Source organism: Mercenaria mercenaria, chromosome 7 (assembly GCF_021730395.1).
Source record: "Mercenaria mercenaria strain notata chromosome 7, MADL_Memer_1, whole genome shotgun sequence".
NCBI lineage: Eukaryota > Metazoa > Mollusca > Bivalvia > Venerida > Veneridae > Mercenaria > Mercenaria mercenaria.
The window spans coordinates 75,314,400-75,334,842 of record NC_069367.1 but is presented as its reverse complement, the minus strand read 5'-3'; the positions used below and the strand labels follow the sequence as shown (position 1 = coordinate 75,334,842).

Genomic DNA, 20,443 nt, shown 5'->3' with positions numbered 1-20,443 from the left:
ATAAATTTGACAGCTGCGCACGCAGCGTGTAAACAGATGTGAAAGGTTACATTATTTTACGTCTAAATTGATTTATTCGGCTGTTTTACAATTAGAAACAGATTTAAGAAGAAAAGGTGAATGTAAATTTATCTTGTGTAAGTCGAGGTAAAGATCCAGTCTGTTTACAATGCATCCTTAAAATGATCATACTGTGATTTATTCGGATGGTTCAAAAATTTGGATAAGATTCATTTAACAGGTTGGGGAAGGTATTTAATTCAGCTAATTTAGCTATTTACAGCTAATATAGCTACAAATTGCTTAAAAGTGAACAAAAGAAATGTATATTTTTCTCACCTTTGCTCATATTTTTAACACGGGCATTCTGTCACTGTGTCCATCTATTCCACACAATTTTTTACACAGAATTGATCAATCAAGTACAACATTCCCGATGCAGTTATTTTTAATTGCTTTGTTTAATTGGAGAATTAAGAACAGTTGTGTCAGTAACCACAATAGCCTGTATTAAACACCTAGAATGACTTTAAGGCCAACCTGTTTATTTATGCCTACTTCTTGTCAATTCGACCCTTACTGTGGTTTCGATCCCTTAGCATTTTCTGAAATAACGCAAGAGACGCATCTGACATCAGCCAAGTACCGGTTACGTTCGATACGTCGAAGATTCACCTAAGCGTAAAACGCGAATTTATCACTCAACATGCGCAAAAAGTAGATAAATCATCAAACAAATGGTTGCCACAGTATTCATAATTTTAACATGTCCAAAACATTGCGGAATGATACTAATTTCACTTGGGTAATGATTACATTTTACTCGGACTTTATCATAGACTCCCTGTGTAAAATCCCAAACTTTCAACTAAAATAAAAGTATTAAATTGATATAATATTTCAATGAAACTTCAAAGTTTTGTTGTTTGTAGCATCATCTGGGGCATGTGCAGTGAGAAATCTTAATTTGATTTCTAAAATAGTGTGATATTTATTTCTAAAGTCACTATATGTTCATTGTAAATATACTTTGTTATACCCAAGTGGAAACTGGCAGGTACTCGAAAATGCAGCTGTCTGATTGGTCAATTAGAACCCCTAATGTACTGTGATGTCATGATAAAGTTATGAATATATTCGACCTTAATTTCATCTAAATTCCCGATTATTTGCCTTTAAATCGTTGTAGTTTCCATTTAATTTTCGCTAAACTTCCTTCCATGCAACCGGACTCTTGCAGGTGTGTATTGATTTTTCAGCCGGTAGTTGCTTCCCTTTCAAAAACCCGTATTTTACCGTTAAATTCATACTTACTGGTCCGCCATTTTTAATGCAAAATGAGGCGAGCGGCTGACGATTTCGCGGGTTGTTGGGTCATGCAATTGTCCGCGCACCTGCTATTTTGACTCTAAATTTCTTGATTTTGCTTTGAATCTTATTTAATAATACATTTTGTTGCATAATGCCAGTATTTTTGATTTTTCAACCAAGTAATTGGTGTCTTATAGAGGGTCAAACGAAATAAGGCTGCAGTGCCTAAAACTAATTTCTTCGTCCAGAAACTAATCATCCAGTTGACATGTGTTTTTAAAAAGTTACACTTTCCAGTTTGTACATCGTTATTTTACAATTCTACATACAAGTGGCTTCAGCGTGGAATGAACAAAGTGAACTGTGCGGTAAATACTAATTTTTCACATTAAACAAGACTTTCTACACATATGCATTCAGAGGGTGCGAATTAACAAGAAAGCTTTTTAGTGATTCAGACCGATGACATGGTTGGTTTTATGTATGCATAATTTATATTTTTTATATTTCTTTGTGTTTTAAGCTATTTATATCTTTGGAGGAATGCCCAAAATATACTTTGACCTAATTTTGACCCTCGCACATGTCTTTGTTAATGCGCATGTGCAGAATGAAGTGTTAAGGGGATCGAAACTATAGCATAACAGGCTATGTGTCAGTCCCCCATAGTTTTTTTTAGTGGGGTAGGGTAGGGCACTTGGAGATGCCTTTGTCCGTCCGTATTTGTGTCATTCATATCAGAAAAGTATTTGACAAGATTGACCCAGTCATCAAACTGAAGATTGTTATTCAGCAAGGGACATTGTGCCCCAGGGATTTAAATTTGGATCTCACACAGCCAGACTAGAGTTATGGCCCTTGATAAAGTAAAAAATAATCATAAAAAGGGCCTAAGTTTGTGTAGCATGTATCCTGAAAAGTATTTGACCCAGGATTGGCACATGCTGAGAAAAATGTGCAGTTGGTCCGGGGCTCAAACCTGGGACCCCTCGCTTACAGGGCGAGTGCTGTATCCACTGACTGTACCGGCTGCCTGACACATCTTCTCCCCTAACGTGACCAAGTCCGTACCGTGACATACACCCCCACAAATTGGAAATTCCTCCTCGAATTCCGGAGGTACAAAATATTGCAGTGGTCCCTCGTTGGACGCCAAATGTCACAGGCTGAGAAAAATCAAGGGCTCAAACCTGGGACCCCTTGCTTACAGGGCAAGTGCTCTACCGACTGAGCTAACAGGCTGCCTGACACATCTTCTCGCCTAGCGTGACCAAGTCAGTACCGTGACAGAATTATGAAACATAAAACAGGTCCCAGAAAAGTCACAAATTAGCTATAAAGCTTAATCTGGCCATATGTAGCTAGAAATAGCTATAATACCAATAACAGTTGTTTAATATACGATATGTCTATATCAAATATCAGACTGTTGTTATTATTCCGTCCAAATAGTTTATGAGACAAAAAACAATCACAAAGAACAGAGATCTATCATCTATACAGTTTCATTTTCAATACATGTTATGAATTTCTGCGATAAATCTTTACTAAATTTGTCTTATGCAGTCGTAAGACTGACCAAGCAAGCATGCCACAGTCCCTCGTTGGGCACCAATGTAATGATGATTTTCACAAGTTAAACATTTTTATGCCCCCGGCATCTACTGATGCGGGAGGCATATAGTGATTGTCCTGTCCGTTCGTCCGAGCACACGATTGGTACCTTAGGTGGTAGGAGGTGTGGCTTAGGACAATAGATATCCTTTGTATTCATTCCGTAACCTCTTAATTCTTTTGTTCCTTAAGTGGTCATTCTATTGTTTTCAAACAATGGAATGACCACCTAATACACCAATTGTATCCGTCCGTACGAGGTTAACCAAATGGGACCGTTTTGTCTAGCATCAATACCCCTAACTAGAATGACTTGATACTAATGCAGATGTAACCATTGACCATTCCTCATCTTCAAACATCACCTGACCTCAGTTTGACCTTGACCTCGTTTTGGACTTGGGATGCTTTGTATGGGCCATTTCTTGGTTAACCAAATGGGACCGTTTCGTCTAGCATCAATACCCCTAACTAGAATGACTTGATACTAATGCAGATGTAACCATTGACCATTCCTCATCTTCAAACATCACCTGACCTCAGTTTGACCTTGACCTCGTTTTGGACTTGGGATGCTTTGTATGGGCCATTTCTTGGTTAACCAAATGGGACTGTTTCGTCTAGCATCAATACCCCTTACTAGAATGACTTGATACTAATGCAGATGTAACCTGTGACCATTCCTCATTTTCAAACATCACCTGACCTGAGTTTGACCTTGACCTCGTTTTGGACTTAGGTTGCTTTATATCGACAAGGATGCCACCGGGGGCAACAAGCGTTTATTGAACGCAGCTTCTTGTTCAATGATTTATCGAAAAATACTGCTGCATTTATTGAAAACGTGATTGCAAAGAACTAGGTTTTGTGTTATAGTCTTTCATCTTGTGGACTATTTGAAAGCAATTATGACCATTTTGTATTTGATTTTCACATATTTTTCTTTATTGTTATTGGTTTCGTAACTAATTCTAGCTATATATATTCTAGCTATATAGCTAATTTGTGACTTTTCTGGGACCTATTCAAGTAATATTATTCAGCATGTGAAGTTGTGCACCTGGGGTTTTGTTAGAGATATCACACAGCAAGACCAGAGTCATTGCCTTTGACTTAGTTAAAGGTATGCATAAAGTGGCCTAAAAGTTTGTGTCACTTATATCTCAAAAAGTATTTAACCTAGGGTCATGAAACATCATAGAAATATTATTCAGCATGTGAGGTTGAGCATCTGTGCTTTTGTTCCAGATTTCTGTCTGTCAGACCAGATTTATGGCCCTTGATTGTCCAAAATATGCATCAAATGGATACAAGTTTGTGTCTGAAAAAGTACTTGATGCAAGAAGATTCTACAAGTTCCAGTACAAGCATCTGGGTTTCTGTTTGTGATTTCACTAAGCCAGACCAGAACTTAGTGAAAAATACACATAAAGTGCTTAGAGTTTGTGTTGCATATATCTTAAGAAATATTTCACCAAGTCATGAAACCATGTAGGGATGTTATCCAGCATGTGAATTTGTGCTTCTTAGTTTTTTTTATTATTTGTTGCAGTTTGATTACTCATTTGTGCATCTAATTAAGAATTGATTATTTCGGATTCACTTATACTACAGGTTTTAACCTTTACCCTGCTAAATTTCTTAAATGGACTGTTCTATCATTCAATTTAGGAAGTACTACTTGTTTATCAAAAGGGTGTCAAAGAAAATTTATTGACTGAATAGTGAACAGTGCAGACCATGATCAGCCTGGGTTTGCACTGGTCACAAAGGCAGAATCACTTGCTGACAGCAGGCTAAAGGTTAATACACATTAGAATTATTTGAGTTGCGTACTTTACAAATTGAATTTAGTATTTTTGCAAATAACCAGCTTCTCTGTTAGTAAGTGCATTTGCAATTCATGAATGAGTTTGACATAACCGTTTGCCCCTTTAATTGTTACAGTGGAACCTTCAGTTTATTAGTTACAGATGAACTTATTTATACATATATAAAATCTGCTCATAATTTATATAAACATGATTTTCACCAAAATGTTTTCCTTCATTAGATGAAAGATGCTTGAATTACACGTATGAAGAAAAATTGGCAGGATGCCAAAAGTTGTGTTCCCTTGTGACTTTGAACACTGGTGGCGTGTTAAAGACAAACTGCATCAGCTAAAGGAAGATTGTCTTCAGAGGGTGGGTACATTGTAATGATTGTCTGCAGTAAAAGCAGAAATTTTCACGAGATTCGGTGTTAAAAGAATTAATTCTACAGTGCTATGGTTGAAATCATGGCAGCTCAGTAGATGGGCTAAAGCTAAAAAGGGACTGAATATAAATTGGAAGGGCATAAATTTTAAAAGTGGATTGTTCTAGGAAAGAAAAAAATGAATAGTATTCTAGATATGAATGTGGAATTGGGTATCTAAGAAGTATTTTCTTTTTTTAAGTCTCTTTTCTATAGAATATTTACTTCAGAGTACAATCAGTTTTACTATAGAATTTTATTTTCTAAATTTTACTTTTCAGGAAGATTTTGATGTGCAAGCTATTGCTGAAGCCCATCAAATAGTTGTAGATGTTAATCAGGGTGTCTTTATAACAGAACATGTCAACTGGGGAGAAACTGTGTACTATGGTCTAGTTAAATATTTCCGTAAACATGCAACTGTTGAAGAAAGGAGACAGTTTGTTAAGATTACATTTCCATCGATCATTGACCTTGGATTAGACATTGAGGCTCTGCATCCAACAGATGGGATTGATATAAATGAACAGCAAAAAGGTAAATGAATATACAAAAATTGTATCATCACCTTTCCTTCAGGAGTTATTTACAGCAAGTTTTTTTTTTTTCAAATTCTTTCTGAGCAGTCATGAACTTTGGTAATTTAGTATAAACTTTAAAATGAATAGCTTACTTCTTGTTTTGACTTCTCAAGTTATCTCAGTGATAAAAAAGGTTTGAGATATGTAGCCAGATACAGCAAGTGTAATAGAATAAGTGCTCCTTGTGACAAATTCACCAGAGTCACTGCAATAACAGTGATTTTTGTCGAGCCCGCTTGCGGAAGCGAAGACATAGTTGTCCAAATGGCTGTTCAGTGTATGTGCGTGCGTGTGTGCGTCCGTCCAGATTTGTTTGTCCGGACCATAACTTTGACATGCATGGAGCAATCTTGTTTATATTTGGCATGAATGTTGACCTCAGTGTCAAGCGCAAACCCCAGGTTCCTATCCCAAAGGTCAAGGTCACACTTACAGGTCAAATTCAAAAATGACTTTGTCCGGAGCATTTCTTCTTCATGCATGGAGGGATTTTGATGTAACTTGGCACAATTGTTCACCATCATGAGACAGAGTGTCATGCGCAAGAACCAGGTCCCTAGGTCTAAGGTCAAGGTCACACTTAGAGGTCAAAGGATACAAGAATGACAACTCTGTCCGGAGCATTTCTTCTTCATGCGTGGAGGGATTTTGATGTACTTGGCACAAATGTTCACCATCATGAGACGGAGTGTCGTGCGCAAGAATCAGGTCCCTAGGTCAAGGTCACACTTAGAGGTCAAAAGTCAGATACAAGAATGACTTTGTCTGGAGCATTTCTTTTTGATGCATAGAGGGATTTTAATGTAACTTGGCACAATTGTTCATCATCATGAGACGGAGTGTCGTGCGCAAGAACCAGGTCCCTAGGTCTAAGGTCAAGGTCACACTTAGAGGTCAAAAGTCAGATACAAGAAACTGTGTCACTTGCAGTCAAAAACTAGGTCAGTAGGTCTAAAAATAGAAAAACCTTGTGACCTCTCTAGAGGCCATATTTTTCAATGGATCTTCAGGAAAATTGGTCAGAATGTTTACCTTGATGATATCTAGGTCAAGTTTGAAACTGGGTTATGTGGAGTTAAAAACTAGGTCAGTAGATCTAAAAATAGAAAAACCTTGTGACCTCTGTAGAGGCCATATTTTTCATGAGGTCTTCATGAATATTGGTCAGAATGTTCACCTTGATGATATCTAGGTCAGGTTCGAAACTGGGTCACGTGGGGTCAAAAACAGGTCAGTAGGTCTAAAAATAGAAAAACCTTGTGACCTCTCTAGAGGCCATATTTCTCAATGGATCTTCATGAAAATTGGTGAGAATGTTCAGCTTGATGATATCTAGGTCAGATTTGTAACTGGGTCATGTGCGGTCAAAAACTAGGTCAGTAGGTCGAAAAACAGAAAAACCTTGTGACCTCTCTAGAGGCCATATTTTTCAGGAGATCTTCATGAAAATTGGTGAGAATGTCACCTTGATAATATCTAGGTCAAGTTTAAATGTGGGTCACGTGCCTTCAAAAACTATATCATTAGGTCAAATAATAGAAAAACCTTGTGACCTCTCTAGAGGCCATATTTTCAATGGATCTTCATGAAAATTGGTCAGAATTTTTTATCTTGATGATATCTAGGTCACATGTGCTCAAAAACTAGGTCACTGTGTCAAATAATAGAAATAACGACGTCATACTCAGTGTACGAAATTCAGATTTGAATCCAATAGCCCGTTCGGGCTACCAGATTAAAAATTTTCCAGGCCCGACACCAATTTCACTAGCCCGAACTTTAACACCTTAAAATACATAATTTTTGCACCATATAACATTTTGTTTTACAGACATCTCTATGCATGTTTGAAGTAATAAAAAAGACATACAGTACATGTTTGCCATGTTTTTGAAAAATTTTAACTCGAAATACTCCAGTCCAGATCAGCATCGTCAGAGTCCAAAAGCATCGGACATGACACTCCTTGCCAAAACGAAATCTAAACTGTTATGCCCGATTTTTTAGGATCCGCACTCGCCAATTACTGCAACTCGGACTGTTGACAATTTGTAAGATGTAATATCGAGTGCTGAATACACATTTACACACACGCTGATAGCATAATTTAAGCTCCGCCTACTGCAGGTACTTGTGAGATTTTCGCGAGAGGTGTGAAAGCTAATCAAATTATCCGTTACGCTAGAGGTGATTGTATTCAGCCAATTAGCGCTGCGGTTACGTCTTTGACACTGTGTTTGATTGCCAACACGTAAGAGTGCAAAACCAATAATTCCATAAGCGTTTCTCAGTCTGGAAAATCACGATGCAGTACTCGTTTAATTAGCATGTTTTTTTAAACAAATGAGGAAAATTCGGTAGCCCAGTCGGGCTTGTACCTGTGGAAAATCGGTAGCCCGAGCTGAAATTTGGTAGCCACGGGCTGTCGGACTACCATGAATTTCGAACACTGCATACTCAGTTCAACACTGGGTCATGTGGATAGGTGAGCGATTCAGGACCATCATGGTCCTCTTGTTTATTACTGGTCGTAGGTAAAAATCAAGACCACTTTTCTGTAGTACAACATGCATGTTACATCCAATTTTCAGGTGTTTTTTGACCTATCTCTACTGGTGAGGATTTTTGTGTGAACTTAGAACTTGTTTTAGCTCACCTGTCACATAGTGACAAGGTGAGCTTTTGTGATCACCCTTCGTCCGTTGTCAGTCCGTGCGTGCGTGCTTCAACAATTTCTTGTCTGCACGATAGTGGTTTCATTTATGATTTTATTTTAACCAAACTTGCACACAACTTGTATCACCATAAGATCTCGGTTCCTTTCTTGAACTGGCCAGATCCCATGATGGGTTCCAGAGTTATGGCCCCTGAAAGGGCCAAAATTAGCTATTTTGACCTTGTCTGCACAGTAGCAGCTTTATTTATGATTTGATTTTTACCAAACTGGCGCACAACTTGTATCACCATAAGATCTTGGCTCCTTTCTTGAACTGGACAGATTCCTTTATGGGTTCCAGAGTTATGGCCCCTGAAAGGGCCAGAATTAGCTATTTTGACCTTGTCTGCACAATAGCAGCTTCATTTATGATTTGATTTTAACCAAACTGGCATACAACTTGTATCACCATAAGATCTTGGTTCCTGTCTTGAACTGGCGAGATTCCATTATGGGTTCCAGAGTTATGGCCCCTGAAAGGGCCAAAATTAGCTATTTTGACCTTGTCTGCACAATAGCAATTTCATTTATGATTTGATTTTAACCAAACTTGCACACAACTTTTATCACCACAAGATCTTGGTTCCTTTCTTGAACTGGCCAGATTCCATCATGAGTTCCAGAGTTAAGGCGCCTTAAAGGTCCAAAATTGGCTATTTTGGTTTTTGCAGCTATATAGAGACTTCATTTATGGTTTTATTTGATACAAACTTCCAAAATATCTTCAACAACAATAAGTCTTGGAATACATGACAAATTAGATCCAATCGTAGGTTCCAGAGTTATTTTATATCTGATTACCTCCCCTGATTGTAGTCAAAATGATTTAATATCAGTAAGTACTTTTAGGACTTATTTGAAATTTCATTATTGTCATTAGTTGGACTGAGCCAGTCAGAGTAGATAACTATGGACTGATTTTATGTCGAATTACCTCCCTTTATTTCAAATTAAAATGGGTATATCTCCGTAACTAATGAAAATACTGATCTGAAATTTCATTTATGTCAACAGATTTATTTGGCAGATCCTTCTTTTGTTCACTTACAATAATTTTTTTTTAAATTACTTCCCTTTCACGTTACTATAAATAGCTTATTTTAAGTAACTTTTTTATTATTGGCCGTAGGGAAAAACTGAGACCACTTTTCTGTGGTACAACATGGATGGTACCTCCAATTTTTACGTGTATTTTGACATATCTGTACCTTGTAAGAATTTTTTTTCTTTTTGGTTAAATTTCTTCCCTTTGTTGTTACTGTTCTTTGGACTTAGATATTTTTCTGAGGACCTTCTTGTCCTCAAGTGCAATGATAACAGGTGAGCGATATAGGGCCATCATGGCCCTTTTGTTTGGCATAAATGTTTGCCTCAGTGAGACAAGCAGTGTTATGTACAACTCCCAGTCCTTTTGACAGCTGGCGGGCTCGACATGTTGCCCATGGGCATCTAGTTATCTACTACTCTTTTATAGTGTTCAGTTGCTTGTAACAGGTTAGTTATTGCCATAACTATGGAATACTGCCATGCAATATTGTTATCATCATATAGATGTAATGAGTACTAGTAATATATATTTCAATAAGATGTTTAAGACAAATGCACAAACTTGTACCAGATCAGACACAGTTTTGAATTCTGGTATAACATCTTAAATATCAGAAATTTGTTCGAAGTTAGCATTTAGATTTAAATGTTAGTTTTTCTGCTCAGAACATTTGTAGGTTACTGTAGACTCATATCTTATCAAGATTAAAATTTTGCTGTATCAAAGTAAATAATTGTGATATATGGCCATTTTTGTCGAGCCCGCTTGCGGAAGTGAAGACATAGTTGTCCAAATGGCTGTTCGGTGTATGTCCGTGCGTCTGTCCGGATTTGTTTGTCCGGACCATAACTTTGACATGCATGGAGCAATCTTGTTTATATTTGGCATGAATGTTAACCTTAGTGAGCGGGTTGCGTGCAACCAGGTCCTATCCAAGGTCAGTCACCTTACAGGTCAAGGTCAAATCAAATGATGTCCGAGCATTCTCTCATGCATGAGGATTTGAGTAACTGGCACATTGTTCCCATCTGGAGGAGTGCGTGCAAGAACCAGGTCCCTAGGTCTAAGGTCAAGGTCACACTTAGAGGTCAAAGGATACAAGAATGACAACTCTGTCCGGAGCATTTCTTCTTCATGCATAGAGGGATTTTGATGTAACTTGGCACAAATGTTCACCACCATGAGACGGAGTGTCGTGCGCAAGAACCAGGTCCCTAGGTCTAAGGTCAAGGTCACACTTAGAGGTCAAAAGTCAGATACAAGAATGACTTTGTCTGGAGCATTTCTTTTTGATGCATAGAGGGATTTTAATGTAACTTGGCACAATTGTTCATCATCATGAGACGGAGTGTCGAGTGCAAGATCCTACTTCCCTTTGTTGTTACTATAAATAGCAGATATTCGTAACTTTTTTATTACTGGTCGTAGGGAAAAATCAAGACCACCTTTCTGTAGTACAACATGCATTTTACATCCAATTTTCATGTGTTTTTTTAGCTCACCTGTCACAAAGTGAAAAGGTGAGCTTTTGTGATCGCGCGGTGTCCGTCGTCCGTCCGTGCGTCCGTAAACTTTTGCTGGTGACCACTCTAGAGGTCACATTTTTCATGGGATCTTTATGAAAGTTGGTCAGAATGTTTATCTTGATGATATCTAGGTCAAGTTCGAAACTGGGTCACGTGCCATCAAAAAGAAGGTCAGTAGGTCTAAAAATAGAAAAACCTTGTGACCTCTCTAGAGGCCATATATTTCACAAGATCTTCATGAAAATTGGTCAGAACGTTCACCTTGATGATATCTAGGTCAAGTTCGAAACTGGGTCACATGCCGTCAAAAACTAGGTCAGTAGGTCTAAAAATAGAAAAACCTTGTGACCTCTCTAGAGGCCATATATTTCAGAAGATCTTCATGAAAATTGGTCAGAACGTTCACCTTGATGATATCTAGGTCAAGTTCGAAACTGGGTCACGTGCCATCAAAACTAGGTCAGTAGGTCTAAAAATAGAAAAACCTTGTGACCTCTCTGGAGGACACATATTACACAAGATCTTCATGAAAATTGGTCAGAACATTTACCTTGATGATGTCTAGGTCAAATTCGAAATTGGGTCACGTGCCATCAAAATCTAGGTCAGTAGGTCTAAAAATAGAAAAACCTTGTGACCTCTCTGGAGGACACATATAACACAAGATCTTCATGAAAATTGGTCAGAACGTTCACCTTGATGATGTCTAGGTCAAGTTCGAAATTTGGTCACATGCCATCAAAATCTAGGTCAGTAGGTCAAATAATAGAAAAACCTTGTGACCTCTTTAAAGGCCATATTTTTCATGGGATCTGTATAATATTTATCGAATGTTCATCTTGATGTTATCTAGTCAAGTTGAAACTTGGTTTACGTGCCGTCAAAACAGGTCAGTAGGTCTAAAAATAGGAACTTGTGACCTCTCTAGAGGTCCATTATTTACAAATCTTCATGAAATTGGTCAGAATGTTTACCTTGATGATATCTAGGTCAATTTTGAAACTGGGTCATGTGCCATCAAAAACTAGGTCAGTAGGTCTAAAAATAGAAAAACCTTGTGACCTCTCTAGAGGCCATATATTTCACAAGATCTTCATGAAAATTGGTCAGAACGTTCACCTTGATGATATCTAGGTCAAGTTCGAAACTGGGTCACATGCCTTCAAAAACTAGGTCAGTAGGTCTAAAAATAGAAAAACCTTGTGACCTCTCTAGAGGCCATATATTTCAGAAGATCTTCATGAAAATTGGTCAGAACGTTCACCTTGATGATATCTAGGTCAAGTTCGAAACTGGGTCACGTGCCATCAAAACTAGGTCAGTAGGTCTAAAAATAGAAAAACCTTGTGACCTCTCTGGAGGACACATATTACACAAGATCTTCATGAAAATTGGTCAGAACATTTACCTTGATGATGTCTAGGTCAAATTCGAAATTGGGTCACGTGCCATCAAAATCTAGGTCAGTAGGTCTAAAAATAGAAAAACCTTGTGACCTCTCTGGAGGACACATATAACACAAGATCTTCATGAAAATTGGTCAGAACGTTCACCTTGATGATGTCTAGGTCAAGTTCGAAATTGGGTCACATGCCATCAAAATCTAGGTCAGTAGGTCAAATAATAGAAAAACCTTGTGACCTCTTTAAAGGCCATATTTTTCATGGGATCTGTATGAAAGTTGGTCTGAATGTTCATCTTGATGATATCTAGGTCAAGTTCGAAACTTGGTCACGTGCCGTCAAAAACAAGGTCAGTAGGTCTAAAAATAGGAAAACCTTGTGACCTCTCTAGAGGCCATATATTTCACAAAATCTTCATGAAAATTGGTCAGAATGTTTACCTTGATGATATCTAGGTCAATTTTGAAACTGGGTCATGTGCCATCAAAAACTAGGTCAGTAGGTCTAAAAATAGAAAAACCTTGTGACCTATCTAGAGGCCATATATTTCACAAGATCTTCATGAAAATTTGTCAGAACGTTCACCTTGATGATATCAAGATCAGATTCGAAACTGGGTCACATGCCATCAAAATCTAGGTCAGTAGGTCAAATAATAGAAAAACCCTCTGACCTCTCTAAAGGCCATATTTTTCATGGGATCTGTATGAAAGTTGGTCTGAATGTTCATCTTGATGATATCTAGGTCAAGTTTAAAACTGGGTCACATGCGGTCAAAAACTAGGTCAGTAGGTCTAAAAATAGAAAAACCTTGTGACCTCTCTGGAGGCCAAATATTTCATGAGATCTTCATGAAAATTGGTCAGAATGTTCACCTTGATGATATCAAGGTCAAGTTCGAAATTGGGTCACATGCCATCAAAAACTAGGTCAGTAGGTCAAATAATAGAAAAACCTTGTGACCTCTCTAGAGACCATATTTTTCATGGGATCTGTATGAAAGTTGGTCTGAATGTTCATCTTGATGATATCCAGGACATGTTTGAAAGTGGGTCACGTTTCGTCAAAAACTAGGTCAGTAGGTCAAATAATACAAAAACCTTGTGACCTCTCTAAAGGCCATATTTTTCATGGGATCTGTATGAAAGTTGGTCTGAATGTTCATCTTGATGATATCTAGGTCAATTTTGAAACTGGGTCATGTGCCATCAAAAACTAGGTCAGTAGGTCTAAAAATAGAAAAACCTTGTGACCTATCTAGAGGCCATACTTGTGAATGGATCTCCATAAAAATTGGTCAGAATGTTCACCTTGATGATATCTAGGTCAGGTTTGAAACTGGGTCACGTGCCTTAAAAAAACTAGGTCAGTAGGGCAAAATAATAAAATTGAAAGCAACTTCATGTCTGTTAAAGTTGTAATTTCCTCTCTAGAGGCCATTACTTTCATGGATCTGTGATGAAAATTGATTGAATGTTCATCTGGATTAGATTATCTAGGTCACTTGAAAACTAGGCAGTGACGTCACTGCGGTCAAAAACTATGTCCAGTAGGTTAAAATTATGAAAACTTGTGACCTCTCTAGAGGCCATATTTTTCAATGGATCTTATGAAAATTAGAGAATGTTCACCTGAGATATCTAGGTAAGTTTAAACGGTCAGTCTTCGAAAACTAGGTCAATAGGTCAAAAATAGAAAAACCTTGTGACCTCTCTAGAGACCATATTTTTCATGAATTCATGAAAATGTGTCAGAATTTTTATCTTGAATAATATCTAGGTCAAGTTCAAACTAGGTCACATAGTCAAAAACTAGGTCACTATGTCAAATAAAAGAAAAAACGACGTCATACTCAAAACTGGGTCATGTGGGAAGAGGTGAGAGATTCAGGACCATCATGGTCCTCTTGTTTACCTATCTCTACTGGTGAGGATTTTTGTGTGGACTTAGAATTTTTTTTTTTTTTTTTTTTTTTAAGATTTACGTTCCTTTGTTGTTACTTTAAATAACTTATATTGTAACTTTTTGCAATCTCTTTTTTATTTGGCATAAATGTTTGCCTCAATGAGACAAGGAGTGTCATGTGCAACTCCCAGTCCTTTTGGCAGCTGGCGGGCTCGACATGTTGTCCGTGGGCATCTAGTTTAAATCATAAAAGGCTACGGTATTTATATCAATACTTGCACTTTGTCGAATATTTATATTCACGAATATTTACAGGTAATTAATCTCTTCCAAAAGTTTATGATTTTACAGTGAATATATAAATATATATATTGCCTTACAGGAGAAACAAGAGAAATTGATAGAAATCTGTGCTGTTCTATCGTGGCATGTGGATTCCTGTGTTTGTTTCCGGCAGAAAACAGGGGCTGGGGAACAAAACTTAACCAGATCAACTTTAACAAGTTCTTTGCCAATTTACCCATGTAAGTATAACTGTGAAAGTGTTGGTGTATACGGTACAATTTTACTATTTATTAACCCATACCCTGCTAAACTTCTATAATAAACTTGTCCATCTTTCAATTTGGACAGGACCATTAACTTTTAAAAGGGGTGCTTACTGAAAAGACACTGACTGGATGGCGAACAGTGCAAATCTTGATTAGACTGTTATCTAACTATATCACAAAATGGAATATAGGGCATAGGGTTAGCACATCTATTGTTTATTTCGGTTTGCATTCCAGTTTCCACTTTTCAGTTAAAGTCCTTGGTCGCCTCTTCCACTTTTCATATTCTTGATAATACTTCCTTTGATAGCTGTCATCTATAGGCCATTTCAGACTCTTTCATGCCTTCATTTAACCTACACATCCTGTTGGTGTATTGGCATTATTGATTACATAGTAAATAAACCATGTATGCTGCTTGGTTATAGCATATACTGGTAATTTTAACTAGTTGATTAAAGTGATGTCATGCATATTAATTAGACAGATGCAATAGGCTGAACACCACTAAATCCAGCTGTTCTTTATTTCATATAAAATCCACTCACTTCATAACGGTGTTTCGACATTTTCTAGCATATCAGATTTTCAGAGACTTATATTCCCATAAAGAGCTAGATCGCTACTTTAGAAAAACAAAAAGAAAAGGGGGTGTGAACTTTTATATAAGAAAACTACAGTTCGTTAAATACAACCCGCTGAATTTACTACTTTTCGCTTCTTTCAATTTCTCTTTTCGTGACATTAAATTATTACGCCGCCATTTTTATCTAGCATGCGATAGGAACATGCCGATTTCATTACAATGCAAAGTGATACATACTGAAACGCGGTAGGGTAAAAGTAAGCACGTTGCTGCCGAGAAAATGCACTAGGAAAGGAAAAAAGATTAGTACTATTTATATTTGGACTACTTGTGACTAGACCTGCGGAGTCTTACATTCTATTTGGTAGTGATCAGCCTATAAGAGAAAATTTTTGTCTGATTTTTCCATGAATTTGCATTCATTCTCAAGGTACACCTATTTCACAATGATTCTGCTTTGTTTTGGTGCAAAATATTGAGAAAATGTAGAGAAATAACCATTCATTACAGGTCACCCCCATCCCCAAAAATATGCAAAATTTAGCCCTGTGCAAGCAATATTTCAATTAATTTTACCTTATTCGTGGAATTTACATTTACCATCCATTTAATCGTTACGATGTTTGTCATTTTCATTCAGAAACATGCTAATTTCAATATTATTTAGACAAATGAAGTGCTAAAATGCGAGAAAAGACATTTACTAGGTCCTAAAACGAACCAAAATAGTGCCACTGGTCGAAAATTCGATCTAAATTCCAAAAACACAAGAAATTTAAGCGTTTTCAGCCATTTGTTACCGTTTTACATCATAAAGAATAGATTAATGGCATTTCCATTCATTTTCGAGGGCTTTCAGAAAATAACATGTATTGCCCCTTATAGGCTGAACACCACTAAATCCAGCTGTTCTTTATTTCATATAAAATCCACTCACTTCATAACGGTGTTTCGACATTTTCTAGCATATCAGATTTTCAGAGACTTATATTCCCATAAAGAGCTAGATCGCTACTTTAGAAAAACAAAAAGAAAAGGGGGTGTTAACTTTTATATAAGAAAACTACAGTTCGTTAAATACAACCCGCTGAATTTACTACTTTTCGCTTCTTTCAATTTCTCTTTTCGTGACATTAAATTCTTACGCCGCCATTTTTATCTAGCATGCGATAGGAACATGCCGATTTCATTACAATGCAAAGTGATATATACTGAAACGCGGTAGGGTAAAAGTAAGCACGTTGCTGCCGAGAAAATGCACTAGGAAAGGAAAAAAGATTAGTACTATTTATATTTGGACTACTTGTGACTAGACCTGCGGAGTCTTACATTCTATTTGGTAGTGATCAGCCTTTAAAACTAAACTCTCAAAAACCAAGTATATTGAGTTTTTGAAGAATCATAAGCCATTTGCCATCTTGGAGAATTTCTTGTTAGAGTGACTAGATCATCTTAAAATCTAGTCACCATGTGCGATTGGGCAAAAACCTGACCTTGTTTGGGATTTTACTGCCTATGACCAGAGTTATAAATTATGTCTCTTGACTAAATCATAAATATGCATGAAGGACCAAAAAGTTTGTGGCATCCCCAAAAAGAATTTGTTCTAGGGTCATGAAATGTTATAGAGATGTTATTCAGCTTGTGAAGTTGTGCACCTAGGGTTTTGTTTTGGATTTCACCCAGCCAGATCAGAGTTATGACCATTGACTTTGTCAGAAAAGCCTAAAGATTGTGTTGCACATGTCTCTGAAAGTATCTGATCTTGAGTCATCAAATATTATAGGAATGTTATTCACTATGTGAAATTGTGAACTTGGGGTTTTATTTGGGATTTACACTCCCAAACCTGTGTTCTTTTAGATTCTTCTAGCTTGTGTTTGTTGATTATGTATTGTAGCATCATCCTTCCATTTCCCTCTCCATCAGATGTCACCCACAACACAAGGATATATGAAAGATTACTTCAAAGTACTGTTATGACCATGAAGATTAGTGTGGTTACCATTGTCCTTTGGACACACATGTAGTTAATATCTGTTGTTTATATAGCCAAAATGTGCTTGATTTCAGACCTTCACAGAATGCGAAGTTGAGATGCATTCTTCACTTCTTTGAGAGGGTGACGGCTGAGAGGAACAGACTGCACGGGGCACTTCTGTTTACAAGACAGGTGTGTACCAAAGTCATTGTTACTGGTTAAATTTTTTCGGACCTTAAATTTCATCTTAAGTTTTTGGAACCAGTTTGATTTGCTGAACAGCAAAAAGTCACTCTTATTCTATGCTTACTTTTTAGCTGGACTATAAACGAAGTATGGCGACTTGTCCTACTCGACCCGGCATTGGCGTCGTTCCGCGTCCGCACTTTGGTTAAAGTTTTGAAGCACTTTCTCTTTATCTTTGTAATTACTTGATGGATTTGTTCCAAACTTAAAATAGTTATTCCTTATCATCACCCACATCAAATGGCACAAGGGCCATAACTCTTGCACCAATATTTCATGAATTATCCCCCCTTTTGACTTAGAATTTCAGGTTAAAGTTTTGGTGCACTTTCACTCTAGCTCAGTTATTACAAACTGGATTTGATTCAGATTTAAAATAATTGTTTGACGTCATCACCCACATCATATAATTCAAGGTTGATAACTCTGGAACCAGTTTTCCATGAATTATGCCCCATTTATACTTAGAATTTCAGGTTAATGTTTTGGTGCACTTTCACTGTATCTCAGTTATTTCTAAATGGATTTGATTCCAACTTAAAATAGTTGTTCCACATCATCACTCATATCATATGACACAAGGGTCATAACTCTTTCAGACTTATAATATATTAAATAATTGTTCAGCATCATCATTCACATCATATGACACAAGGGCCATAACTCTTGCATCAATATTTCATGAATTATCCCCCTTTTTACTTAGAATTTCACGGTAAAGTTTTGGTGTAGTTTCATTCTACCTCAGTTATACCTAAATGGACTTGATTCAAACTTAAAGTTAAAGTTTTGATTACTTTATCTTTATCTCTCTTATTACTTAATATTTTGACACAAACATAAGTTATTGTCCAATACCTTCATCCACACTGGAGTCATTAAACACTCCAGTGACTGCTCCAGCTTCCTCATATGTGCCCATTTTCACTATCCAGCTTCAAAATAGTCGAGCACGCTGTCTTCTGTGACAGCTCTTGTTATATCCAGCCACCTGTTACTGTCCAGTATTTTTCTATATGGAACATTGGTTGTTGCATATACAAGGATGCAAATGTCTGTGTTAACTTGATAAAAAAAGCCATTAACAGTTGACACCATCTGCATAAAATCTAACGTCAATAAAAGCATAATGCAAAATTCATTAAGTTGTATTGAGGGAGTTTTGCATGTCTATATTGTTTTTCTTTTGTCTTTGTACTGAGAATAAAAAAATAAGCATAGAAGAAAGAGACTATCCATCAAAGAAACATAAATATATTAGACTTGTCTATCGGCTTGTCAAGTATGTTTTTTTCAAACAGGTGCACATTCATATATATCTCAGTATTTTACATCTGACAAGAGAAAATGGTATTTTTAATGGTATGAGAAACATTAACATATTATTGACAAGAGAAACTGGAATATATTAAGGATATGAGATACTGGTATAATGTTTAATGACATGTGAAACCAGTATATATTTAATGAGTGAAACCAGTATATATTTAATGACATGAGAAACTGGTATATATTTAATGACATGAGAAACTGGTATATATTTAATGACATGTGAAACCAGTATATATTTAATGACATGTGAAACCAGTATATATTTAATGACATGTGAAACTGGTATATATTTAATGACATGTGAAACCAGTATATATTTAATGACATGTGAAACCGGTATATATTTAATGACATGAGAAACTGGTGTATATTTAATGACATGTGAAACCGGTATATATTTAATGACATGTGAAACTGGTATATATTTAATGACATGAGAAACTGGTATATATTAAATGACATGTGAAACCAGTATATATTTAATGACATGTGAAACCGGTATATATTTAATGACATGAGAAACTGGTATATATTTAATGACATGTGAAATCGGTATATGTTGATGACACAAGAAACTGGTATATGTTAATTATACAAAAAAATGGTATGTATTGATGATACATGAAAATGGCATCTGCAAATGACACTGTTTAACATGAGAAACTGGTGTGTATTTAATGGCATGAGAAACTTGTATATGTTAATGACACGAGAAGCTGGTATTTAATAATGATGCCAGAAACAGCTTACAGTAAAGAGGCAATAGAAATGCAATTAAACAATGAATTACTCTTTACTTGCTTTTTGTCAGGTTATCAAAAAAGAAGAGTTACCTACCTTGGACACATGGCTTAACTGTAATTCAGATCTCTGCCATGTTGACGTACGACCTGATGGGTTAATAGAGGATGCTGGCTGTAACACTGTTGAGGTTTGTTTTTTATGCCCCCGAAGGGACTTTGGAGGCATATAGTTTTTGAACTGTCTGTCCGTCTGTCCGCAATTTTTGTGTCCGGTCCATATCTTTGACATCCATGGATAGATTTTCAAATAACTTGGCATGAATGTGTACCACAGTAAGACGACGTGTCGCGCGCAAGACCCAGGTCCGTAGCTCAGAGGTCAAGGTCACACTTAGACAAAAGTCATTTTTAATGATAGTGCATTATGGGCGTGTCCAGTCCATATTTTGTCATCTGATGGATTTTCAGGTAACTACGCATAAATGTGTGGCACAGTAAGACGACGGTCTGCCACAGACCCAGGTGTAGCTCAAAGGTCCAAGGTCACACTTAGACGTTAAAGGTCATATTTCATGAATAGTGCATGATGGGCGTGTCGGTCCAATCTTGTCATTCATGCAGTGATTTTAAAATTTTAGGGCATGATGTTACCACAGTTAAGA

General features: G+C 36.8%; 1 protein-coding gene across 3 annotated transcripts in view; it reads left to right on the top strand.

Moving 5' to 3' along the window:
• LOC123553897 (uncharacterized) overlaps nucleotides 1–20,443 on the top strand; it is a 58,555-nt gene continuing 38,112 nt past the window's right edge. Inside the window, exons 1-6 of one of the 3 annotated variants that reach the window (XM_053548678.1) lie at nucleotides 1–116; nucleotides 4,979–5,111; nucleotides 5,445–5,700; nucleotides 14,725–14,866; nucleotides 17,553–17,652; nucleotides 19,850–19,969. In XM_053548678.1, coding sequence (XP_053404653.1) covers nucleotides 5,022–5,111; nucleotides 5,445–5,700; nucleotides 14,725–14,866; nucleotides 17,553–17,652; nucleotides 19,850–19,969 — 708 coding nt within the window. In that variant the 5' untranslated portion in view covers nucleotides 1–116; nucleotides 4,979–5,021. Of the gene's footprint in view, nucleotides 148–4,978; nucleotides 5,112–5,444; nucleotides 5,701–14,724; nucleotides 14,867–17,552; nucleotides 17,653–19,849; nucleotides 19,970–20,443 lie in introns of all 3 variants that reach the window. The other 2 variants (XM_053548677.1, XM_053548679.1) reach the window with 2 other exon arrangements.